The 26,889-nt window shown below is 34.0% G+C and overlaps 2 protein-coding genes across 10 annotated transcripts; one reads left to right on the top strand and one right to left on the bottom strand.

Annotated features, from left to right (window-relative positions):
- Positions 1–141: 141 nt before the first annotated feature.
- On the top strand, positions 142–12,572 carry EIL1 (ethylene-insensitive 3-like 1 protein). The gene is given in 2 exon segments (NM_001288922.1): positions 142–795; positions 10,949–12,572. Coding segments are annotated over 2 exon segments (1,845 nt in total). The 5' UTR covers positions 142–196; the 3' UTR covers positions 12,195–12,572.
- Positions 12,573–13,424: 852 nt separating this feature from the next.
- LOC102631330 (CSC1-like protein RXW8) lies at positions 13,425–24,686 on the bottom strand. 9 transcript variants are annotated; one of them, XR_008054888.1, is made up of 13 exons: positions 23,586–24,335; positions 21,497–21,801; positions 21,092–21,238; positions 20,645–20,708; positions 20,319–20,528; positions 19,651–19,827; positions 18,227–18,525; positions 17,656–17,932; positions 17,126–17,404; positions 15,873–16,106; positions 15,616–15,792; positions 14,751–14,867; positions 13,425–13,637 (listed from the first exon to the last, which is right to left on the bottom strand). XR_008054888.1 is itself a non-coding variant. In XM_052441794.1 (12 exons), the coding sequence occupies exons 2-11, from the start codon at positions 21,775–21,777 to the stop codon at positions 15,622–15,624; spliced, it is 2,139 nt and encodes a 712-aa protein (XP_052297754.1). In that variant the 5' UTR covers positions 21,778–21,801; positions 23,586–24,335; the 3' UTR covers positions 13,425–13,637; positions 15,616–15,621. The 9 variants fall into 9 exon arrangements, 6 of the variants coding, with proteins under 6 accessions (XP_052297754.1, XP_024952077.2, XP_052297755.1 ...); XR_008054890.1 differs by having other exon boundaries at positions 14,751–14,895; XR_008054889.1 differs by lacking the exons at positions 13,425–13,637; positions 14,751–14,867 and adding exons at positions 14,904–15,104; positions 15,216–15,261.
- Positions 24,687–26,889: the final 2,203 nt, after the last annotated feature.

Genomic DNA, 26,889 nt, shown 5'->3' on the forward strand with positions numbered 1-26,889 from the left:
GATTATGCGAGAATGATTTATTTATTTAATTTAATTTGCAGGAGTTCACACTTGATCTACTTTTGCTTCAATTTTTTTTTTTAAAATTTTGAATTGCAAGTGTGTGGATTTGAGAATCTGAAAGAGGAAGGAAGAGAATTGAAGTGGGTTTGATTTAAGTTTTGAATCGGAGTTGTTTTCTGTTGGCTTATAGTGAATGGGAATCTTTGAGGAAATGGGATTTTGTGGGAACCTTGAGTTCTTCTCGTCTCCCCATGGGGAAGGAGAGGCGTTTCTGGAACATGAACATGAGACGGCGGCTGAAGAGGATTATAGTGATGAAGAACTGGATGTTGATGAGCTTGAAAGGAGGATGTGGAGAGATCGGATGCTCCTGAAGAAGCTTAAAGAACAGAGCAAGAGTAAGGAATGTGTTGACAGTGCTAAGCAGCGTCAATCCCAGGAGCAGGCGCGGAGGAAGAAGATGTCTCGGGCACAAGATGGAATCCTGAAATATATGCTGAAAATGATGGAAGTTTGTAAGGCTCAGGGTTTTGTGTATGGAATAATTCCTGAGAAGGGAAAGCCTGTGAGTGGAGCATCTGACAATCTTCGAGCTTGGTGGAAGGAAAAAGTCAGATTCGATCGAAATGGCCCTGCCGCTATTGCCAAGTATCAGGCTGATCATGCAATCCCTGGAAAGAATGAAGATTGTGGTTCTGTGGTGTCTACACCTCACTCCTTGCAAGAGCTTCAGGACACTACTCTTGGATCTCTTTTGTCGGCTCTTATGCAGCACTGTGATCCACCGCAGAGGCGTTTTCCGCTGGAAAAAGGTGTTGCTCCACCATGGTGGCCAAATGGGAATGAGGAGTGGTGGCCTCAGTTGGGTCTGCCAAAGGATCTAGGTCCACCCCCGTACAAGAAGCCGCATGATCTGAAGAAGGCTTGGAAAGTGAGTGTTCTTACAGCAGTGATCAAGCACATGTTCCCTGATATTGCTAAGATTCGAAAGCTTGTACGTCAATCTAAATGCCTGCAGGATAAGATGACTGCCAAGGAAAGTGCCACTTGGCTGGCGGTAATTAACCAGGAAGAAGCGTTGTCCAGGAAACTGTATCCTGATAGCTGCCCTCCTGTATCGGCTGGCGGGAGTGGCTCATTCATCATCAGTGATAGCAGTGATTATGATGTTGAGGGTGTAGAGGATGATCGAAATGTTGAAGTTGAGGAGATCAAACCTCGTGATGTTAATCTCTTTAATATGGGGGCTATGGGTAGAGATAGGCTTATGATGACTCCAACTATGGTTCCTCAAATCAAGGGAGAACTTGTTGAAACCAACTCAGATTTCATTCAGAAGAGGAAGCAGCCTGCTGATGAGTCTCATTTGATGATGGATCAAAAGATATATACCTGTGAGTTTCCCCAGTGTCCCTACGGTGACTACCGCCTTGGATTTCTTGAGAGGAGTTCGAGAAACAATCATCAGTTAAATTGCCCTTATCGCCACAATTCTTCTCAAGGGTTCGGGATGCCAAACTTTCAAGTTAACAATGACCAAACTGTGGCTTTCTCTCGACCTTTTGGTCAACCAACTCAACCTAAGCCGGCAACTCCACCGAAGAACCAGACTCAATCGCAATTCAATATTTCAGGACTTGAACTTCCTGATGATGGACAAAAGATGATCACCGATCTGATGTCCTTCTATGATACTAATCATCAGCAGAACAAGAGCTTGAATTCAGGGAATCTTAATGCTATTGGAGATCAGAATCAGCAGCAGGAGCAGCGGAAATTTCAACTTCAAATGGATGATAGCTTTTATAACCAAGGAGCTGTGATGGGACGCAACATGCCAGGGCAATCTAACATGCCAATGAACAACTCTGTTTTCTCCTCGGCTGAAATTCGTTTTGATCAGTGCAAAGCATTTGATTCCCCATATGATGCCAATCCCAGCGACGGTATCACTGACTTTAGATTTAACTCTCCATTCAACATGGCATCAGTTGATTACGCCATGGATTCTATTCCGAAGCAAGATGTATCCCTGTGGTACCTTTGAAGAAGGAAATGGACCTGTCATATAAAGTGCTTACATTTTATGTGGTCTCTAGCAGACTAGAAAAAAACGCTGTACATCATTGGAAGAAGGTTGCTGTTATGAGTTCTGCTCCAAAGGTGCGAGACTTCTTCCTTCTAAATTTGGTATGTTTCAAGTCTAGGGTTATTTAGGTTTTGCTTTCATTGCAGTATTGAAGATGGGCAATAAGTAACTGGTAGGAACCACAACCCAATATTCACTGCTGCTATTGAAGTTTAGGAACAGTTTCTTGTTGCTATGGTTGGTATTGGCCAGTAGTTGTATACATATATATACATATACATTATGTACACATATTTTTAATGTATGCTTGTTTTCCATCCACAACGGCTGTATTTTTTTAAGCATTCACCTAGCCAGATGTGCTACTGGGTATTGTTTTTTGGGCACGATTCTTATTCCTTTTGTTGTTCTTTATATACGATGGATGGATGGATCGATTGAGGTAAAATAGTTTTGTTTGCCATTTTGTATGCGTAACTCGGAAATGTTACACTTTCTTTTTCTGTTTGTAAGCTACTGATTCCAAGTTGAAGGAACTTTGATTTTTTCCCCACTTTAACTCTACTTTTGGCTAATGAAGACTTATTTTGAACAGCTGAAATTCAATGTATTTTTTGTTAGGTAATAACACAATCGCGTTTGGGAAACAACTTTTTTCAGCATGATTTTAAAGGGGTGTTGCTTTCCCTCTTTGACAAACACTACGCAACCCAGTTAGGAAAACTGCTTAATCGGATGACTCACGATAGGCAAATCTGACCGACAAAATCCAATGACCACCAAAACAAGCTTCCTTTTGTGCCAACACTAAAAGGGTAGTATTATTACTTATCAGGCGTGGACAAGTTTTGATGGTAAATTGCTGCTATTGGACTATTTTAATAAAAATAATTTGCCATCTAATTTCTCCTTTTTAGAAGATAAGATATTATTTTTCTAGAGTGCACAGTGTGTGTCGCAATGGATATACACTTTCAAAGTTGGGGTATATAGTTTATAGAGCTGGCTACGTTACAGAAACTGTACGTAACAGCCATGCATTTTTGATTCGTTGGATCTAGAGACAGAAGTTGGATGGTTGGGATTAAAGGCCAGAATAGAAATTAGTCACGGGCAACCGTTTTTAACATTTAGAAGGGTTCATTTCCATGCACACCCAAATATTTTGACAAATATCAATATGCACCCTTTAACTTTTTATGTAAAACCACACACCCGACCCGTTAACTTTTTTACTATTAAATTAAAAAACTATCATGCCTCAATCGAAATAAATTGATCAGGTAAAATATCTCTTATAACTTGTCAATTTTTATAGTAAAATATACGAATATTTAGTAAAATCAAATTTATTTTTTATTCAATAATCAAATTTTTTGATTTAGTGAAATCAATTTTATTTGTATTTATTTGTAAGATTTTTTTAACAAAAAAGTTCTAAAATCAAATTTAACTCGTATACTATTTAAAAAAATGAACTTGTTTACTAACCAACTAGAGTTTATCTTTAGTCAACATATTTTTTTCTCTAAAATATCCTTTGATAGAATTACTTATTTAAACATGATAGTATCAAAATTACTTCATATTTCAGCATCCATCTATTTAAACTAGTGTGAATTTTTTTAGTTTGATATTGAAAATATGATAGTTGATGAGAGAAATGTAATTCAAATTTACATATAAAATAGTTTCTTGTAATTGCATACATGGTCTATCAAAAATATTTTTTGTGGGTTAAAAAAAAAATTGTGTCACAAGATGAAACTATCTCTTGATTTTTCAATTCCTGGAGTTTATGTAAAACAATAAATACTAGTAAATCATTTGGTTTGTGACTTCTTAAACGAATATTTGGAAACGCACAAGTTCCTCTCCCCTTCAAAAAGAATTATCAATGTAAATACCAACCTAGAAAATTGATTTTATAATTCAAAGAAGGTTTGATTGAAAATGTTAATTGAAATTTATCTTTTCATGATGTCAAACGTTTTTCAAATTGACAAAGTCAAGTCTCTTTGTTAATTCAAATCAAGAACAACTAGAAAAATATTAATGTATAAAAATTCTACGAAGGGTTATTTTTGAAATTCTTAAATGAATAGAAATTAAATTAATATTTTAAAATTTTAGTTATGGGTTTATTTAAAAAATGGATTTAGAAAGAAATTTTACGGGTTTAAAGAACCCTGCCCTTTCTTTAATTATTTGGTGAATTTGAAATATATTAATTGGTATAAGAATATGTTCTTCTAATCTTTCATCCTTATAAAAGAATTTGAACAACTTAAAGTACAATGTTAAATCCTTGAGATACAATGAACCTGAAAATCCTACTTTGACACACCACAAATATCAAATCTGACTTAACAATTAACGGAGATAAATCAATGTTACTAGTAAGCTATAAGCCAAAACACAAGGCAACTTCTTCACCAAAATCAATATCATTCAAATAATTCCCCTTATGAACGTCTAAGCTATCATAAAAATAACAAAAAATAAAAAATAAAAACAAGTAGATAAGAGAAAAAATTCTCCAATAACAAGTCGCCCTATAGAACTTTTCCTTGTAGAACCTACACAAAAACCACCGTTATAGGGCTATCGAAACCTCTACTCACCACTATTAAAGTTGAAAAAAAATTTCTGATATGAGTGTATTCTTCTATTTTGAACAACAAAGTGGTTTTTCGAGAGATTCATCGAAAAAAAGCCTTAAGAAGTTGAAGAAGAAATTAAAAAAAGAAGCATAAAAAGAGGAATGAAAATAAAAAGATACTTTATCAAGAATAGATTAACAGCAATCAGTATATTTGAGCATGCAATAAAATTTACCCCTATATTCATATGACAAAAAATATAATTTTATTCATTAATTACACTACTAATTTATCTAAATTTTAGTTTTTTAAAAAAATAAATTTATGTTTATTTTTTTACATTGACCTAATGTCTAATTAAGGGCATTAATGTCTTTGAGTTAGTTAGAAATGGCCAGTAATTGAACTTAACCGCGTAGGACAACAATTTGACTATTTGGGGGTGGGGTTGATGGTTTACATCAAAGTTAGTGTGTGCTAATGATTAATAATAATAATAGGGTAAATATGAAATTAATCCTTACCCAAGCATTAGAAGTTTGTTGGTTTTCTTTTAACCGGATAATTACCGGTCAATTTGTCACGCGTCCCTACACGTGGCTGCATCTAATTTAGTCGTTTGTCATTTCAGTTTCTGTTACGTACAGCATCTGTAACGTAGCTTGCTCCTATAGTTTATATGTGAATTGGTATCTTGCCTCGCACGTCAGTTGGAGTACAACTTTGTAAGTTTATCATTAGGATTTAGTTATGTTAGAATCATTTTAACGTAGAGTATCATTTCATAATATACGGTTAAGTTATAATAAGTTTTTTTATTATTTATTATTTTATATGTATAGTTGTAATTTGTACTCTATCTTCAAACAATTTTAAAATAATCATAATTTTATTATTGTAACTTCAAACTACACATTTTGCAAAGAAATGAATATTATAATTTTCTTTTTAGATTACCCTTATTTAAATTTTAAAAAAAAGAGTTTGGAGAATTAATTTGAACTTTCTTTATTTGAAATAAATAATAAAAATGAAGTGGGAGATCGAGTGAACTCTATTATCTAATCCGTTGGTGTTTTATTTTAAGCTTGGGTTCAAGGAGGTGACGCGTACTCCGATATTACGACGCCGTGGGCCCATCTCGATATACGCGTCGATCATTGAATGGCTCGTTAAAGGAACAGCACGTGGGGTATTGAGGATAATCTTCAAGTGCGGCGGCTGTGGACTTTTGAGACTGATTTTTTGAATAATTTGAATAATATTTTTCTTTTTAATTGCGACAAATGCGCTTTTTGTAATAATACACTGAACTTCTCCTGGATTTACGAAACTGCCCTTCCTATTGTCGAATAGTTTAATGAGAAACAATTATGAAAAGAAGAATAATTTAATTTTCAAATAAATGAGGAAAAACAACTAATTAAAGGAATTATAGAATCCTAAATTGAGATTGTAAACATGTAATGGTAATAAAAGAGTCTTAATGGTTTTCATAAATTAACTTTGTCTTGGTTAAGCAGTGATCAATTACTGTAGATTTGTCCATGAAAGAGAGGATCAAAGAGTTTATGTGCATACATTTTTTAATATATTTTTTAGCCAAAAAAAAAAAAAACAGGTTGGCAATGAGCATGAAAATTTAATAAAGATTTTTTTGGAGATATAAAAAAAAGTAAAATGATTTTAATTTGGATATTAAATTAGACATTATTTTGGGGAAAAAAAATACATGAATAAGTAATTTTGATTGAGAAATGAAAAAAAGTAAGAATGGAGTATTTAAAAAAAATAATTTTTTACATTTAATTTTAGAATAGGGTGAATTTCAATATTTTTAATCAATACAAATATAGCGACATAAAATTTTATAGGACTTTTTAAACATTGTGGATTAATTAGTTAATAGTTGAGCCGTAAATAAATGACTAAAAATATAGTTGTTTTTATATTTTCGGCGCAAACACTCTCAACTTATAATTCACACTTTATAAATCACGGATGCTTCAATTAACCATCATTTTGCATGTAAACACGTAGATTCGCATTGTCAATGAAAATATTTTGAAATATTACTTTAAAAGGGTAGCTGTTATTTTTATTTTATTTTATTTTTCTATTTTATATGCATTTTAAACCTCAGAAGCTTATAATTTGGACCCCAAAATATATTCAAGAAGAGGAATCCAAAAACAGAAGAAAGAAGGGCCCAAAAAAAAAATCTCCATTCTTGTTACTTTTTTCGTTAATTAACCATTTTGAGAAAAAGCTTACACTAGGGGTTAGTGTAATAATGTTGTAATTTTTAAAATAATTACTGTTAATTAAAATAATCAGCTGTGAAGAAAATTAGTTAAATATTTTGTGAGATTTACTTTTAAAGGTGCCGTGAGTTTTAAAAGTAGTTTTATGTATTTAATAAATCTTATAATTAAATTATTATAAGAATATAAATGACTGAATTAGATATAACATTGAATAAAATTTATTTACACATTTATAAACATGTATATACAATATATTTTTTTATTGTGTACATATGATAATTGATAAATAAAATAAACATTTTACACTATTAATTTTGTTTTTTATTTTACTATCTCAATATAGTTGGTTATAATAATAATTTCTTTAAAGTTAATGATTTCTTCTAATTAATAAGAATAGTTTTGATTTTTATTATATATATAAGAATATATATGAAATTACACTAAGTATAAAAATAATTTTTCAAAATCAAATTTTAAAAAACTACCCATTCGTTGATTTTCATAATATATAGTAGGATGAGATAATTTTGTTAAAAATAAATTTAAAAAAAAACATACTAAACACTAAACTTAATTTTTAATTTTTTAAAATTACTAAATCTCAGATGGGCCCTAAAGCTGATAATAGCTTAAGCTTTTTTTTATATCGCGTGAAGTTTCACTAGACAAGTCAAAATTTGCACTAAATTCTTACCCCCACGTGCGTCAAATATTTATAGTCCTAAAGTCGTTCAAACAAGCCAAAATTCTCCCTCCCATTAATTTTACCAGGCCCCACAGAGCTTTCTAGGTTCAATTGATTTATTTTATTTATACTTTGACCAAACTTTTTATAAAAAAAATTATTTATTCAAAATGATTAACAGTTCAGCACCTATTATTCTTGCACTCGAAAAAGAATAAGTCTTCTATCTTGTTCGAGACTTCACCATGTCTTGATAAAGACTCGGTTGATCCTCCATATATGTTAAACATAATTCTAGGACTTGATGAGAGCAATTTACGTTAACTCAATGAAAGTCATTGGTGCGATCATTTTTATTTCATTATTTTCAAAGATGAATCTTTTGAAATGAGTATTTGCATAATTGCATCTTTTCATTTTTTACCCCCCTCCCAATTTATCCTTTTTTACTTTAGTTATCTAATGCTAGCTAGTATTAGATATCATGGTCACATTTTCACCTAGCACCTTATAATTATATGCATGCGTCCACACTATATGCACTATACTTCATAATTATGGATTCCAACTTCATTATTTAGTATTGTAGTGTTATGATTTTATATGCATAAAATCATAGTTTCAAACTCGATAATTGTAAATACTTATCAAACACATTATTCGTATAACTTTAGAAGTTAAGTTTTAAGTTTAGAAGCTAAGTTGGTCAATATCAATATTAATCTATGGTAATGCAGCCGTAGTATCACCTTTTGTAAATAATGAAAAATAATATAATATATATTTTTTAAAAAACATGTTAAAATTGAGATTTGTTAACTTGCATAATAAGGTAACAAACACCAATAAATACACAAGCATTAGATTTGTATCACCTTTTGTAAATAATGAAAAATAATATAATATATATTTTTTAAAAAACATGTTAAAATTGAGATTTGTTAACTTGCATAATAAGGTAACAAACACCAATAAATACACAAGCATTAGATTTCAATCTAACGGCTGTGAAAATGTAAGGTAATAGTATTAAAAACTATAGAGAAATGAGAATACTTACCACATTTATAATGTTTGTTACCTTATCATGTAAGATAATAAGAGCCGTTAAAATTCGGTTCATTACATCAAACATAGAGTATACATATTTACATCACAGTACAGCAATGAGAAAATAGTTCAGTTTACAGATGCCAATATATAACGGCATTTGTTCAAGTAAACCTCCGTGAAATTTAAGGAGAAAAACAAAGGCGCTAATCTCTTGCCACGTTACATAACCTGATTTGTTAATTTTAAGAAAGAAACGAACAAAAGAAACACAGAAGTGAGTCCCACAAAAGTAGTAGTAAAAATTATTAAACTCTGCATAATCAGCAGCGTAATCCAAATTCCCGCGTTTTAACCGCGGTTAAAAAGAAACTGACCGTGGTTAAATAAATGCAAAACAAAAGGTCACCGCTCTCGCCAGTCGCGAAAAAGATTTTACTGAGTCACTTCGCTTTCCTTTTTTTTGCTTCTTCGTCTTCCTTCTGGCTCCATTACAAAAGCCGGAGGGAACAATTTCACATCCCATCAATTTCAACGTCAAAACGGTTTTGATGGCTCGAACCAACAAGTAAAAAAAATCATCTCGTCTCAACTTATCCGGTACATTTAACTCTCATTTTCGACTTTTTTTTTTTTTTTTCCTTCTTTTCCCTCAATTTTTTTTTTGATTCATGTTAAATTAAAGTTATAGTTTTGTTCTCTTGTAAATGATCTTCAGCTCTTTTGAGCATGTGGGTTCTTATTCTTTTGGCTTTTGGATCATCACTGCTGCGGTTTATGTGTTGAGCTCGTGTCGTTTTGGTTTGGCTTCGCTTGGCATACTGGGTTCACTAAAATTTGCAGCAGGCTCTGTCTTTTTCTCTGTCCCTTTTTTTTTTTTGTCTTTTCTAATTTGGGATTATTTAGTTTTAAATTTGTCTTAATTTCATTTAAGTAAAATTAACGAAAGCTTTCATTTTGATTGAAACCCCGAGCTTCCGGATTTGTATGGATAATTTAGTTCCATGTTTGTTTAGCTTGTGTTCAAGATAAGTGATTTTATTTTAAGTATTCGTTATTATTATTATTATTATTAGGATGATGATTATTTTTTTTTTCTTTTGCTTATTCGGAAGGGAATCTGGCTGTAAGCTTCTGTTAAAAGCTATTACACTTTTTTTTTTTATTTGGGGGGGGGGGGGGTTGGGTTTGCCGTTTTTGTATTTTAGTTCCAACTGTAGGCAGATCTGGGCTCTGCTAATGTGGGTCATTTTTTTTTTAAATAAATTTCGTTTTGTTAAAAACTCTTGACACATTAATTTGTTGTAATTTTGTTTTTTGTTACATTTATTATTTTATTACTTGCCTTGTTTATCTAATTAATGGGTTTATGGGAATTTGCACTTGGGGTTATATGTCTTTGAATAGAAGTTGATACAGATTCACTGTATCGGGTTTATCTAAGCTGGAACTGATTTGTTTTATTTATTTAATTTGCAGGACTTGACCGTTAATGTATATTTCTATATTCTAAATTGCAGAGTTCTCTGTTTTCAAGTTATTTGTGGAGTAATTTTGTGCATTTGTTGGTAGAGAGGGAGAGAATCAAAGTGATATTGACCTGGTTCAATTAAGCTTGGAATCGAGGTTGATATTTGAGGCTATAGTGAATGGGAATCTTTGAAGAAATGGGATTCTGCGGAAACCTTGAGTTCTTCTCAGCTCTCCCGGGGGAAGGAGAAGCAGTTATGGGGCATGAGATGGAGACGGCAGTGGAAGAGGATTGTAGTGATGAAGAAGTGGATGTTGATGAGCTCGAGAGGAGGATGTGGCGAGATCGGCTGCTCCTGAAGCGCCTTAAAGAGCAAAACAAGAGTAAGGAAGGAGTTGATAGCGCTAAGCATCGTCAATCTCAAGAGCAAGCCCGAAGGAAGAAGATGTCTCGGGCACAAGATGGCATCCTTAAATACATGCTCAAAATGATGGAAGTTTGTAAGGCTCAGGGTTTTGTTTATGGAATTATCCCTGAGAAGGGGAAGCCAGTGACTGGAGCGTCTGATAATCTTCGAGCTTGGTGGAAGGAAAAAGTCAGATTCGACCGTAATGGCCCTGCGGCAATTGCTAAGTATCAGGCGGATCATGCTATTCCTGGAAAGAATGAAGATTTTGGTACCGTGGTGTCTACGCCTCACACCTTACAAGAGCTACAAGATACTACTCTTGGATCTCTTTTGTCGGCTCTGATGCAGCACTGCAATCCACCGCAGAGGCGTTTTCCGTTGGAAAAAGGTGTTGCTCCACCGTGGTGGCCAACTGGGACTGAGGAGTGGTGGCCTGAGTTAGGTCTGCCCAAGGATCAGGGTCCTCCCCCTTATAAGAAGCCTCATGATCTGAAGAAGGCTTGGAAAGTGGGGGTTCTCACAGCGGTGATCAAGCACATGTCCCCTGATATTGCTAAGATCCGAAAGCTTGTTCGCCAATCTAAATGCTTGCAGGATAAGATGACTGCTAAGGAAAGTGCCACTTGGCTGGCAATAATTAATCAGGAAGAAGCTTTGTCTAGGAAACTGTATCCTGATAGCTGCCTTCCAGCGTCTACTGGAGGAAGTGGTTCTTTCATCATTAGTGATATCAGTGATTATGATGTTGAAGGAGTAGACAATGAAAGGAATGTTGAAGTAGAGGAGATTAAACCACTCGAAGCCAATCTTTTCAACATGGGTGCTATGGGATCAAGAGATCGGTTTATGATGCCTCCATCCTTGGTTCCTCGAATCAAGGGAGAGGTTTTCGAGACCCACTCAGAATCCATTCAGAAGAGGAGGCCGTCGGCTGATGAGCCACATATGACGATGGATCAAAAGATTTATACCTGTGAGTTTCCCCAGTGTCCCTACAATGACTACCACCATGGCTTTCTGGACAGGACTTCGAGAAACAATCACCAGCTGAATTGCCCATACCGCAATAACGGTTCTCAAGGGTGTGTAATGCCAAACTTTCAAATTAACAATGACCAACCTGCAGTGTTCTCTCTACCATTTGCTCAGTCTACTCACCCGAAGCCAATAACTTCAGTGAAGAACCAGACTCAACCTCAGTATAATGTATCGGGACTTGGACTTCCTGATGATGGACAAAAGATGATTTCTGATTTGATGTCCTTCTATGATACTAATCTTCAGCCTAATAAGAGCATGAGTCAGGGGTGTCTGAACATTACGGAAGATCGAAATCAGCAGCCAGAGCAGCAGAAATTTCAACTTCAGCTGGATGATAGCTTCTATAACCAAGGCATAGGTGTTATGAAGGGGGGCAACATGCCCATGAACAACCCTGTTTTCTCCTCAACTGAAGTTCATTTTGATCAATGCAAAGCATTTGATTCCCCATTTGATAACAATCCTGGCGATAATATTGCTGAGTTCAGATTTAACTCTCCATTCAATGTGGCATCAGTTAATTATCCCATGGATCCTATCCCAAAGCAGGATGTTTCCATGTGGTACCTTTGAAGAATTAAAGCTGATCTTCATGCTTCCGTTTGCCGTAGACTCTAATAGAAGTTGAAAAAGGCTGTATATTATGGGAGAAAGGTGTGAGGCTTCTTCCTTTTAAATTTGGTTACTTAATGTGTTCAGTATTTAGATGTTTAAAAGCCCCTGTAAGCTTGGGTTTCTTTGAAGTCTAGGGTTATCTAGTTTGTCTTTGCAGCAGTGTTGAATAAGGGGCAATAAAATATTGCTAAGGAAACCCCCAACCCAATGTCCAAAACTGCTTTTGATGTTTAGGGACTAAGTCTGGTTGCTATGGTTGATATTGGCATGTAGTTGTACACATACATATATAATCTATGTACACATACTTTTATGTATGTTACTATCTTGTGTTTCTTTTTGTTGTTATTTGACCATGGTACTGGATTGGATTAGCATCACAGCCAATAGGCACTGTTAATTTATAATGAATAGATGGGAAGTTGTGAAAAGTTCTGCCTGCTGTTTTGTATGGTTTACTTGGAACTATACAGAAAATTCCCAATTTTAAAGAATGAGCTTAAGAGGCATTTTACCAAGGTACACAATATCGAGAATGAAGCATATCATAATTTTCTATTTCACATGCTTTTGACCTGCTCTTCTTGCAGTTCCAAAGTCAAAATTAGAGAGCGAGTCATTTTGAGCCAGTGATGAGAGGATAACAGGTAGTCTTTTCCAGAATTGGAGCAGTGATGAAAGGATAATGTGTACACACTAGGAAAGCTTGGAGACCTTACTAAATGGGTTATGCCGATATTTTTTTTTTCCTGAAAATGGAAATATGTGGAGTCAAATTACCCTTACTTTTTGTTGGTAAAACTTAGCATCAGATTACTGTGGGATTTTGGCAAATTCTAAGGTCCAGCTGCTTTTGCAGTCAAAGTTAGGCGTAGACACGCTCAAGCAAGTTGCCGTTGGAGTAATCTAATAATAAATCTTTTATTTCATTACTATAAATATATTTTTTTCAAATCAGGTTAAAATTTTGATATCAAATTATTGTCAGAGTCCGTGTCGTTGTTGGCAGAAAAAAAGTATATACAGCCAACTTATTCATAACCGAATTTGATGTGTTGTTGAGCTTAATATTTGGGTAAGATCATTAACATATTGTCGTGAATGATATGTTTGTAGATTGAGATTGTCTTTTGCTTGAGCTTTAGCGTTGGTGATCAAGAAAGACATTGAAGAATCAGAGAGCCTGGACATTGTGAACAAGGAACTTCAGTACAAATCAACATAGAAAGGATGTATCGCCTAGATGTCACAAGTAGCTATTCCTGACTACAAGTCTACAACCAACTGGAATATGGACAATTCGATAGCACTAGCCAAACCTTATTTATAGAAACACACCTTTGCCTGCTCTTTCACATGCTGCAAGCTTTGCAGAAGATGATGGCTCTGAATTCGATCAGCCTGCCCGAAGATGATACATTTTTCAACACACATATACCAATAGCAATATAACTTTGAAGCTATATTTAGAACAAGAGCGATTACAAAAAACAAACACAGGCAGACAGATATTACACAACAATGTAGCCATCTATATTAAAATTCTAGAGAAGAGGAGGAAAGAGAATTTGTGGGGGAAAGAGACTGCAGTCCATGTATTCAGTACCTATCTCAGATTACCATAACTCTCCAATATGTATCCAGAACTGCTGAACATTCAGCAATTCAACAAAAGATAATAAAACGGCACATAATTTGCTCAAATGAACAAGTCCTACAGGCTTGCTTATTGTTTGATACAGATGGTGTTAACTAAAAAAAAGGCCCATTAGAAAGCATACTGTATGTCAACGCCTCCACAAATGGTGTAAAGCCAAAGAAATATAGTAAAATATTAAGACAAATCTTATACCAAAACAGATACCAATTCTATTAAGCCGAATTTTTGGTAAATTCAGATGCCTTAAAAGAATAACTGCAACATCCAAAACGTTCAAATATAAAAAAATTTGGGAACAAATAAATACACAGACGCCTGTCGCACTCGAGTCAATAGAAGGAAGGTTGTTAATGAATTCTATTGATGACACATTACAAAATCCATAGAAGCATGCATCTAATATTTTTTTTCCCAGTTCATTAAAATGTCCAAAAATTGTGATTATGCAATAGAACCAAAACAGAAGCAAATAGTAACTCAGGACTAAGGAATTGGCTTACTCAATATAAAATCATACAGATTGATAGTTAGAGGAAAAAGTAGTAAAGGGATTCTACTTTGGAAAGTTCTATCTTTTCTTTATTTTATAGAACTTCACCATATTTCCAGTAGATTACTTCAACTGACCTAACAAAAATGCCACTCGAGTGTCACAAAACTACAGCAGGGTTTTTCTTGTTTTGGCCTCAACTGTTTTATGTCGAGACACAGGAGTAAGAAACTTTAATTCAGTCACATGTGACCTTAACAGAATTTCACTCCTTGGGACGGAAATACAGAACCACAGGACAAAGTTTCAATAACCAAAAATAAAGATGAGAATCTGTAATTTACAAAATGAGGAGTATCCTTACAGCTTTCAGAGTTTGCTCAAGGATGTAGGCCATAGATCTCAACTTGGAAGCCAGTGAATCTCTTGACTCTTGGTGTTTCACCTCTGTTTCTCCGGAAGTTGTATTTGTTTCTTGGAGCTAGGTGCGCAAAGAATATAAGTCATTCCTAAAACATATAGGGCATTCAATATCACAAGCACCAAACTCAAGAGCAAGTCATGCAACTACTTAGGTGTAGCACTTTTTTGGATTCTTCATTCTGACCTAATTGTTGAGACAGATGAAAACAATACATAGTTGCTTGGGTATCCTTTATCTCTGCCTCTTTGAATTTATACAAAGACACCTACCAATGCTAGAAAAGAAGCTTAATAACTGCACAGAAGTAATAACTGGTTCAGTGTTTTTTTGGCGACCCATAGCAAATGATTATGATGGAAAGTATTGTGATCTAATAGACAATTGGTACTAAAATATTTCAGTTACCAAGCAGCCAATCCCACAGAATTGATGATAAATCCAGTGAGACAAACTGCAGATTCAGAATAGATGATAACTCCAGTTAGACAAATTACAGATTCATAGAGCACCAGATGCTGCTCCAGGCAACATGTAAGATAAAAATAATTTATGCTGTGGTGAGAAATATGGTCTTTAGTTCATATTGTTTGTTGACACTATTGCATCAATGTTTCACTTTCACATTGCTTTTGGTAGTGTAAATAAGAGACCATCTAGCGAAAAGTTTTATTATAGTATTTCATAGGACTATCTGTGTATCATCTACTGGCTATTTTGATCTCTGAAAAATAAATGGCTTAAACAACCAAAAATTTTATCTTTTTAATGCCAGAAAGGGAGTATCCAGAAGTTATATAAGTCGAACCTGGCTTCATTGACTATGGATACGGATGCTATTCTGGTCTCCCTGATGATCCATACGTCCAGATTTACACAAGTCCTGAGAAATTAACCTGAACTGGCAATAGGCAGAACGCAGCTGTTGATAAATCTCTTCCATTCTCCCACCCTGCTCATCTTGTCGATCCATCTCTGTAAGAACCTGTCAAAAACTAATTCATCATACATGGGAAGCACACATGGAAATGCATACAAATAGAGAGGGAGAAATTTCCAAAGCACCTGGGCAGACATCTTAGTAAATGTAGGAAAAAATCGCTGCCTACAATACTCGTTAAATAAAAGAGTGCCAAAAATAAGTGGAATAGTGAAACCGAATGCGACTGTTGACCGTTTAATCCCAAAAACTCCGAGAGCAATAATTTGTGTCAAGACAAGTGAGACAATTGTAGAATTGTGAGCAATGGGCCAGAATTTTCCCCCGCTTTCATAATCCGTTGTATACACATTGATTATCTGAAAAAGGAATTTAATAATCAGCAATTTTTGAAGCACATGCATGCACAGATACTCACAGAGCAATAATGAATACATAACCCATCAACGGTTCTAAGCAGATCACTTTTTACTGCTTGTTCACAGACAGAATAAGTAAATGGGTCTTGCAGCTTGAGATGAGTGTGCAAAAACAAACTTGAATGCAACAAACAGTGGAGACAGTTTCCTTTCCCCACTATTAATTCTCATGAATGTTCAGCATATTACTCTTTTTTGTCTCATTAGTAACAATAAATTCCAAAAAATTCCATCCTCGTCTCCTCATTAATATTTTTCTTAATTTATGGATCAAAACATATCAGATCATCAACTAGTTTAAAAAGACAATAAGAATAATCATTCCTTGAATACCCAACAACAAAGCAAATGGCATGTGTGTAATGAGTCAGATGATAAAATTTATACATGGAGAAATTCCAAAATTAATCTCATATTTTCATTTAGGTCTGGAAAACACATTGCTTTTCTTCTCTTATTTTATACAGTATGTTTTTCTTCACTCTTACGCATTTTTATTAGTTTGATTTGATTTCTCTGTCTAGATAATTTTGGTTTGATTTTCCAATTTAGGCAACAAGGTACTGCTAATAAATAAATTCATATGTAACATGATCACAAAAGCCAACAAATATAGTCCTAACAATTACTGTCACTGTTGTTTGAATTCAGCAAACTTGTGCACAAGATGCTGAACAGATGAAAGAACATTATAGTTCACGTATAGTAGCTACTGAAACCAAAACTACCAATAGATGTACTCGCCGTGACCTAGACTCGGTAAACAGCAAAAAGGAGCATGATTCAAATTAAAATTTCAGTAACCTTGAGGTTAAGTACATAACCACTCCAAATCATGGAAAATAAAAGGGAGTAAATCTCTAATAGAGACAACTAAACTAATAGATTCTCTTTCACAAAATTCGAAGAAAAGCATATAAGAATTGAAGAGGATGGAAGTATTGACTGGAAATAAGAACCTGGTTTTTGTACACGAGGTAAGCAAGTACAAAATATATCAGCAAGAGAGGCAATATCAATGGTGCCATAACTGAACAGATGAAGCCAAGAAAACCAAACATGAGCAGTTTCGAAACTTCTGTATGATATGGGAAGGATAGAAATCCATTAGGCTGATCTTCCTTGATTCTGCACACACACTTTTTCATAGTGTTGTAGACAAGACCTAGAGGTTGCACCATTTCAACAGCCAAACTTGCCCAACCCGATGTTAAAACATACGTCATGAAGAAGCTAGCCTGCAGAAATTCATACATGAAAGTTTCAATTAGAATCATTTTTTATGTTTTTCAGCTATCTGGAAGAGAAATAAAGGCATTGTGAAATTTTTTTTACTATGTCCAGTCACATTGGCTACAGGGCTACAGAATAAATCCTTGAAGACAACATTAAGTCTTGATGCAATCAGTTTTGAGATATCCTTATTATTAATCAGATTATGGCACATATGGAAGGAAATAGACCAATTCAAGAACCATGGAAAAATCACCTGGATTGGCACAGCTGCAGCCAGTTGGTTCAGTATGATCTTAACACTTGATATTGCATTCAATTGCCCCATAATGGACCCTGATAAAACATTAACGAAGAAAACATTCCAAATTGTAAAGGACAAAACTTTGATGCATGCACTCCTTTTCCTCCCACTATGTGAGACAGATCCCTCCACTGTTGAAAACAGCATCATTGTTGGTGGAACAGCATACTGAAATAAAATCAAAATGACACTTGGAAGGTAACCTGTTACCAGCTGTTTGATGTATTTCCTTCATATAAACACAAGATAAGTTCAGAGAAATTTCATATCTATTTCAAAGCCTATCAAGTAAACAACAATGCTTTATCAACCCAAAAATTGGAAACACCTGTAATCTAAAAACATATGTTCCGGTAAAATCTTGTTTTTCTATAAATGTGCAATGTTGTCAAGTGCATTATTTTTAACTTCGACAGTTTTTTATCCATGTGTAATACTGATAGGTGAGCCATGTCTAGAATACATGTATCAGAATGACAAATATAAACACATATGCGTTTGTAATCACAGTTATAATACTTACTGTTTAAACATTCCTTTCAGAAATGGAAATGCATGTGACAGCTGGTGAAGTCGAGTCAAGCCTTGTACAAATGCTACAGGAGCAAGAAAAACGATCATGAAAGCAATAGCAGCCAGAAGTATTGCTATTTTGCGAAACCACAGTTGTCTATATGGTATACAAAGATTTGACCAAAGAACATCATTTGGTTCAGGAGCCAATTCTGTTACCCATAACATGGGATTCTCTGAGTGAAGAACCTCGGCAGCAACAATGGCAGCATAACGAGTCTTAAAATAAACGAAAGCAACTGCATACTCCTGCATAATAGACCATACCACAATAGGTCACAGTATTGCTCTGTTCCTGGATACATATGGGTTAGGTTCTATGGCACCACATTTTTGACACAAATTCATGAACAACTTTTGGATCCTTGCACTTTTAATGGTTTAGATTAAATCCCACGTGTTCATTGATTGCATTGCATTAATTGCATATGTCAGATTTAATCTCAACCGTTGAAAGTGTGGATCCAACAGTCAAGAATTTGTATAAACATCTTTCACTAGACCTTTACATCAAATAGTTCATACCACATATGTCATAGTTACACAATGTTCCCTCACCGGTCACTAACATGGGAGACAACAATAGGCTCACTAAATTTGAACACCACAAATATGGTGAAAGGTATTAAAAATAGCAAATGAAATCCTAAGAACATCATAAAATATGTTTTAAAGACAGATGAGAATATTCTTAGAGGCATAAACAGGTAAAACTACAAAGAGCATAACATTCCCTGTTAGAATTTAAAAGTGTTAAAAAAAAAAAGAAAAGAAAAATGCAAACATTCACTTTACTAGTAATACATTCATGTAGCCCAACTAAAGCCTCCCAATGCTGCTATATCTATATATATTAATGGTTACAAAAAGTTGTTACCCAATAGAATTGCAATTTGCAAAACAGGAAATACAAGAATTAAGTTTTGACAGAGAGATTGAAGATGAAGCAGAATAATACATCCACAAAAGCACTTTGAAAACGCAAATGATCAAGGGTAAATATATTTTCCTATAAGCTTAATTATTTGGGATTAAAGTAATTTAACATGGTAACAGTGCCTTTATGGACAAAGTTTTATGTTGGAATATTTATAAAATCTCTTAATAATTAAATTCCAAAACAGAAGGGTCTGAGTAATCTATGTGATTAATCCTTCGATAAAATATGGTCATGCACTGAAAGGAGTGCACTAAGACGTAAATTGTATTATATGGCCTTTAACTAGATGTTTAATATTTTGGGACAGATGTTCATTCTACTTAAAACAATAATCAACAAGCTCAGATGTTCAAACAAAACCACCTATATATGACAGACAACCATGATGACAGCAAAACACAATCTTTAGCTCAATTTAGGCAAAGATTTTTTACCTTCTCAGAAGCTAAATCCGAAATATCAAATCCGATGTTCTCCCTAACACTATCTGATTCATCAGAAAGGACCTCAAAAGAGTTCGGCTTTCCACAAAGGCATGGCAGTAAACTCAATTTAGACTTCTCCTCTGTGGAAAAATTCTTAACAAGCTGGCACATATTCTCTGCATCATTCTACAACAAAGCAATCTCAGAGACCAAATATAGAACATATTACAGATTTCTTGGCTTCACTTCTTTCAGTTAGGAGCCAAATAAAAGTTTAAAACAATTTGACTTATGCCTTTTAACACCAAATTTCCTCTATAATTCCACAAAGTGTAGTCTAACATCATACTGTTTGCTATTTTCAGGAACGAACTGTCAAACAATTCTTAATTTCATTCAAATTTTTTCATTAATTCTGCATTCAGTATCATTTTAATCTCCATACAGGATGCGAAAGTCAGCATATGGAGGCCAAATGCTGTAAGTGGCATCTGTTGAATATCTAAATTATTTTGAAAACTAAAGCCATAAAATTTGATAAAGCGAAAAAAGGGGCATGAAATTCATTTAATTAGAGATTTCTAGAAAAATAAAATAAAATTCTGATGCAATCAAGCTGCATAAACAATAAATTAATATTTCATCATCAGAAATCACTCAATAATACAGATGCGCACCATCAGTTTCCGAACTGTACTTGCTCGATAGACTATTTGATGTGATAAGTAGCTTGACGAATAGTAATTCATAAAGAATTGTTTCACAGAATCACTGTATGAATGTTCTGAAGACCAAGGAACAGCACGGACAAGAACTGTAAAGTGGCTTGGATCTGGAGGAGATCCGGTAATATGTGCCAGCCTCGTTCTAGTGATGCTTTTATACTCCTATGGAAAAGTGGCAATGGTTATATATATGATTCAGAAAATATTATGAAGAAAAGAATTGATAGAAAATTCATCATGAAACAATGGAACTGTGGGTCTAAATTCTTCATACTTACGAAGTATAGGAGAACACAAGCTGACCAGGATATGACATGTAAAGCAAGGCAATGGACCCAAAACCTAGGGAAAAGGGGGAAAAAAATGAGTGATCACTTCAATTTAATGATTTATTTTACGACAAACTCAAAACATTGTGTTGACATCACATATGCCACCAGTGAGAATAAGAAAGCAAGAATGACAAGGTTAAAAAATAACTTTTCTGAAATTTGTGCTGACAATTTTCTGTCAGTCCCTCCACAGAAAAGAAGAACATAAAAAAGAAACGGATATCCTAGATATTCCGTAATCGAAGCATAGAACAAAGTGAATCCATTGTTTCATCGTAACTAATTGTCTGCCTGAATCAATATGTATGCATCTACAAAATCGTTAATATACAATTAGAAAAATGAAGTCCCTCTGCAAAGTGGGTTCAACAAAATAAAAATTACTGTCGGTACCATTTTGAACCTTCTTCGACATTTGCAATTGTGAATACTTCTAGAGATTCTGAAGAAATTTCCATATGGATAATGTCATTCCCGTAATAATTCACTGGAAGCACTAGGAGAATGCAAATGATAGCAGCAATGCTGAAGATTCGAATGCTGTGGACCAAAAAATTGCTGAGCGGTCAGTAAAACTGCAACAAGCATAGGAACAGAATTAAGGCTGGGAAATTCATCAATAGATCAATGTTTGAAAAATTCATGTAAAGGTAATTTGAGGCAGAGTATACATACTTAGCATTTAGAATTGAAATACAAAAGCCATTAACACAAACATTTTTAAACAAGTTACTAATGAAGAAGAAATTCTACAAGAATGTAAACAAGCCAGCATCAAGAAGTTTTGGGTTAGATCACCTGAAAACAATGATTCTGATAATAATCACTGCATCCATGCCGCCAATAGCCAATATTTCATCTTCAGATGTTTCCCAGGCCTTGACTATCCAGCTAGAGGAGGATGCAAATCTCTCCAAGCTGAAAGAATCATCGAGTCTATTCCCGACTGAAGCAAGCCTTTTCCCAAAGTAGACACTTAAATTGCTTGGTCGCTTTCTCAATATTGAATACACAGACAACAGCAAACTAGTGACTGATATATTGATTCCAGCAGAAGTTAAAAGAGCAGAAACGTCCATCTCCTTCCACTTTATATGCAAGTTCTACAAATTAATCTAACAGAACATCAGTATTATATTTTGTGCTGCAAAATCTAATCATTCTAAATAATCTTGAATTTACAAAATGCTATTCCATTAAAAACATAATAGATTCTGATAAACCAGTGACTGTATGCAAGAACCAAAATCTCATCCAAGATCTTAGAAAACACATTAAATTCAATAAATGTATATCTAGTTTTACGGTGCAGTAAACAGTTATGAACCATTAAAACATGTCCTGGTAATAGAAAGTCTATTGTAAAACCGTAACATAAACCAAAAGCACCATTAACAATGTGAAACAAGCCCACACTCCATTGAATAAAAATACATTAAATGTGAAACAAGACCACACTCCATTGAATAAAAATGCATTAAACAAGTCAAAGTTTTGGCTTTGCTAGGCTTGATTTAATTATGTCTCTAAAGCCCCGTTTGGGGCAGCTGTGCTGTCAAATTGTTTAACAAGTCTTCTATTGTTTCTAATTTGACACGAACTAAGCTCAGATACCAAAAGATAATCTTATTTCTCAAACTTCACCAATTATATGAATTACTTACACTACAAGAATCAAAACATGTAGATCTAAAATTATGACAATAACTGTGAATAAAGGATATTATGAGATATAGAATTCTCGTTTGAGCTAAAGTTGGGTACAAGATGATCCTAATGAGAACAAAAAAGTAAGATTTGCAACTGACTTTTGTTAAAACCCACTCGGCCCTATGGGGTAATGACAAGAACTAAATTAACTACCATAATTATTCCTCCGTTTCTTCCTTGTTCAAGAACTTGCACAAACACAGCAATATTTCTAAAGGCAAGAGGGTAGTAATATGAACATGGAAAGCTGGAATTGTGGAATGAGTATAAGAGAAATTAAAATTGATTAAAAAAAAAACACAGCAGCTAAATCCAATAACCAACAGAGGGCAAGAAGATTTAACAGATAAATCCCTTAAAAGGGAAAAGCATTTTCTTTTAGATCAGCAGGTCATCGTTCTTGCACATGATAACAGTAAACAACACAAAGCTCGTCATATTCTCAATATATATATCTATATCGACAGATGCCAACACTAAATTCACAAATAAGAAGTAAAATAAAATAATTCGGCAAGTCAGAAAGAAATGGCAAGTACATATCTTGGAATGGCATTGACAATGCTGCAACTTCTTTTGTTAAAATATTCACACACCTCTTGATACAATCAATCAGAAAATAGCACCATTTGATTGTTAAGTAATTGCTACTTCAGATCGCAGAATTCTTTAATAATCTAATAAACTGGAACAGTATCATACTATCATTCCCTTTATCACATATCAAGTGCAATTAAAGGTGCATTAATTATCATATAAAGAGTTACTCTTTCTTTAGCCCATTTTGTCAGTTCTATTAAACTAACGATCATGATAATTAACTTAAAATCAAACATAAATACTTACAAGAAAAAAAATAAATCCCAAACACATAAAAAGATTAATGAACAAGATAATAATCAAGTAGTTCCAAGAGATACATTACATTGTATGTTATTGGACATGAAAATTTAATCAATGTTAAACCGATGATATATCAAATGCTCAAAATAAAATTAAAAAAAATAGCTAAAAAAGTATCATAAAACACATTGAATTAAATAAATTTCATATAACAACTCCATTCAAATAAAAGAAAGAAGAAAAAAAAAGGGGAACAGCAAATGGAGACGCCTACGAAATTGTAGATTAATTCACAAGTATAGAAAGAATTTTTTTTAAACGAACGAACAATTACCGCAAGGAGAGTCGAATCGCCACAAAATTGGAACCCAAAAAAAAAAAAAAAAATCGAGGAGAAAATTCAATGTGAAACGACGCGTTTAAAGAGCATTAGCGCCATAACTTAAAAACTCCATTTCCCTCGCTTACGATTGCTTGCTTTTCCACTTCACATAAACAAAATTAATTGCATTGATTTTGATTTTTGAACTTTAAAGTGAGAGAAAAATCGAAAATGAAGTAACATTTTTTCTTTTTTGGGTTTTAATCTTACAGAAATAGGGAATTAATTGCAAGAAAAGTTTGTGTTTTTGGGTTGTTTATATATAATATGAATGCGAGGAAAGCGGGTATCAGTAACTAAAAGGACCGTTGGATTAATAAAACTGAAAAGGGTAATTTACATAAGAGTCCTTATTGTTTTCTTAAAATTCAGATACATTAGTAAATTTTCAAAATCAATCAATTTCATTCTTTCTGTTTTTGTTAAAGGGCGTGTGAATAAGGAAAAAAAACAAACGCAACAATTTCTCACATGATTTAGCAACATTAGCTAGCGTACGGCTATTGATTATTCCACTAAAATTAGTCATTTTTTGTTGATAAAAAGAAGATGTGTTAATGAAATTCTATGAAATGATTTCATAAGATCCAGTCTATTGTCTTTGTTCCTAAGAAATCATTAAAGTTAAGGATACAGTTGTGGTACCTGATAAGACATTGACTAACGATTTCAAGTTGGTTATGATACAAACCTTGCACGATGAGAGAGGAATTACATCGATCAATGATTGCTTACCTATTGTTGCGGTTTACAACTTTAGCACTAACTCTTGGAGACATGTGGAGGAAGGGTTATTTCCAGTTGGATGTTATTTGGGGGGGGTGAGGGCATGAACAATGTCTACCAAAATGGATTTTGGTATTGGGTGGCATCGGATGAAACTCCTTGCGATTATGTAACTATTCTATGATTTAGCATGAGTGAGGAGGTGTTTCAAGAAATGAGAGGACCTCCTGTTCCTCTAAAGCATTTTGGTCCGAATATTGGAGGATTGGAATACGCGATGATTGCCTCTCTCTACTACACACACAAGAGTCGAGACGCTCTTTTGGGTTATGGATGATGAAAGGGGGGTTTTGGACCAAACACTTGAGTTTTGGACCTTTTATAGAAACTTATCATCCAGTTGGATTTTGGAGAAATGGCGAATTCATTCTAGAATCATATCCACGAGGTGTTGACCGTCGATTGGTCTTATATGATTCTAACTACGATCAAATAAGGGAATTTGGAATTACTAGTATACGGATTTCAGTTCGTTTTTCGAAAGAAAGCCTTATTACAGTCCGAGAATAGGAGGATACGTAGCTTGTTGGATGTTCATATTCTCGACGTTACACGGCATGTTTTGGGTGTGTATGTTAGAAATCCTCTAGGACAAGTTAGATTAAGTCTACGAAGTTACAACCAGACGTCTATCCCAACAAATTTTATAGGAGAACTTATTACACACAACCCACATTGGCGGGCAGCTATCTACCTTTACCAATTTTTAAAATTGCGAGAAGAATACGATCCTCGGATATGCCAGAGTTGAACCAATGCCCTTAGGCCATGTTTGGTTTGAAGAAAAGGGAGGAGAAGAAAAAAGTGGAATAAAGAAAAATGGAGAATAAAGGAATGGAGAAGAGTAGTGAAATTAGATTTTATTGTATGGTTTGATATAGAATTTGATAATGAAAGGAATTATAATTTTTTTTGTAGGTAAATTTATCATTTACCTTAAATATTAAACTATTTATATTAGTAATAATAATATATATATTGATATATAATAAAATGGTGGTCCGGTTCCGTTGAAGGTCTGGTGCCTTTCCGGCGGATGTCCAGTGACTTTCTGGTGAAAGTCCACGCAAAGTCGGCGGAGATCCGGTGACTTCCCGACGACGTCCGGCAGAGATCCGACGACTTTTCGACGAAGGCCGGTGACGTCTGGCGAAGGTTCGGCGACTTTCCGACAGCATCAAAAGGCACATTGAATTAAATAAATTTCATATAACAACTCTATTCAAATAAAAAGAAAGAAGGAAAAAAAATGGGGAAAAGCAAATGGAGACGCCTACGAAATTGTAAATTAATTCACAAGTATAGGAATAAATTGTTTTAAACGAACGAACAATTGCCGCGATGAGAATCGAATCGCCACAAAATTGGAACCGCAAAAAAAAAAAAAAAAAACAATAATCGGGGAGAAAATTCAACGTGAAACGACGCGTTTAGAGTGAATTAGCGCCATAACTTAAAAACTCCATTTCCCTCGCTTTCGATTGCTTGGTTTTCCACTTCACACAAACAAAATTAATTGCATTGATTTTGATTTTTGAACTTTCAAGTGAGAGAAAAATCGAAAATGAATAACTTTTTTTTTGGGTTTTAATTTTATAGAAATTGGGAATTAATTTCAAGAAAAGTTTGTGTTTTTGGGTTGTTTATATATAATATGAATGCGAGGAAAGCGGGTATCAGTAACTAAAAGGACCGTTGGATTAATAAAACTGAAAAGGGCAATTTACATAAGAGTCCTTATTGTTTTCTTAAAATTCAGATACATTAGTAAATTTGCAAAATCAATCAATTTAATTCTTTCTGTTTTTGTTAAAGTGCGTGTGAATAAGGAAAAATAAACGCAATAATTTTTCACATGATTTAGCAACACTAGCTAGCTTATGGCCATTGCTTATTCCACTAAAATTAGTCTTTTTTTGTTCATAAAAAGAAGATGTGTTAATGAAATTCTATGAAATGATTTCATAAGATCCAGTCTATTGTCTTTGTTCCTGAGAAAACATTAAAGAATTAGGAATTCATGTTATAACAAGATTTGATGAGATTATTTCCAGTGTGGAATGACTCAATCATTTACTTTGATATTTTATTGAACAAAAATCCCCTTCTGAAAATGGAACCATTTGGACAAAAATTGAATCGAAATATCTACAGATTCTCTTGCAGAGTCCAGATAATCATGAACTAAGAAAAGATCAAGTGGTGGAATTTTAAATCTATCAAATATGAAATTCAAGATCTCAATCTCTCGCGTTAAAAGGCCTTGTCAGAGATTGACTTCTACGTATCAATAAACCTCAAGAAACCATGTATTGATTTATTTCTTCGAAACTTGATAAGGGAGAAGGAGTCCTCACACTGCTATGGGTTCGAACCTTCCCCCTCAAAGTGCATCATTTTCTATTGCTGTTTTGTAATATTTATCCACTGGAGCTTAAATTGTAGCATTAATTTAAGAAAAACAATAAAG

Source organism: Citrus sinensis, chromosome 5 (assembly GCF_022201045.2).
Source record: "Citrus sinensis cultivar Valencia sweet orange chromosome 5, DVS_A1.0, whole genome shotgun sequence".
NCBI lineage: Eukaryota > Viridiplantae > Streptophyta > Magnoliopsida > Sapindales > Rutaceae > Citrus > Citrus sinensis.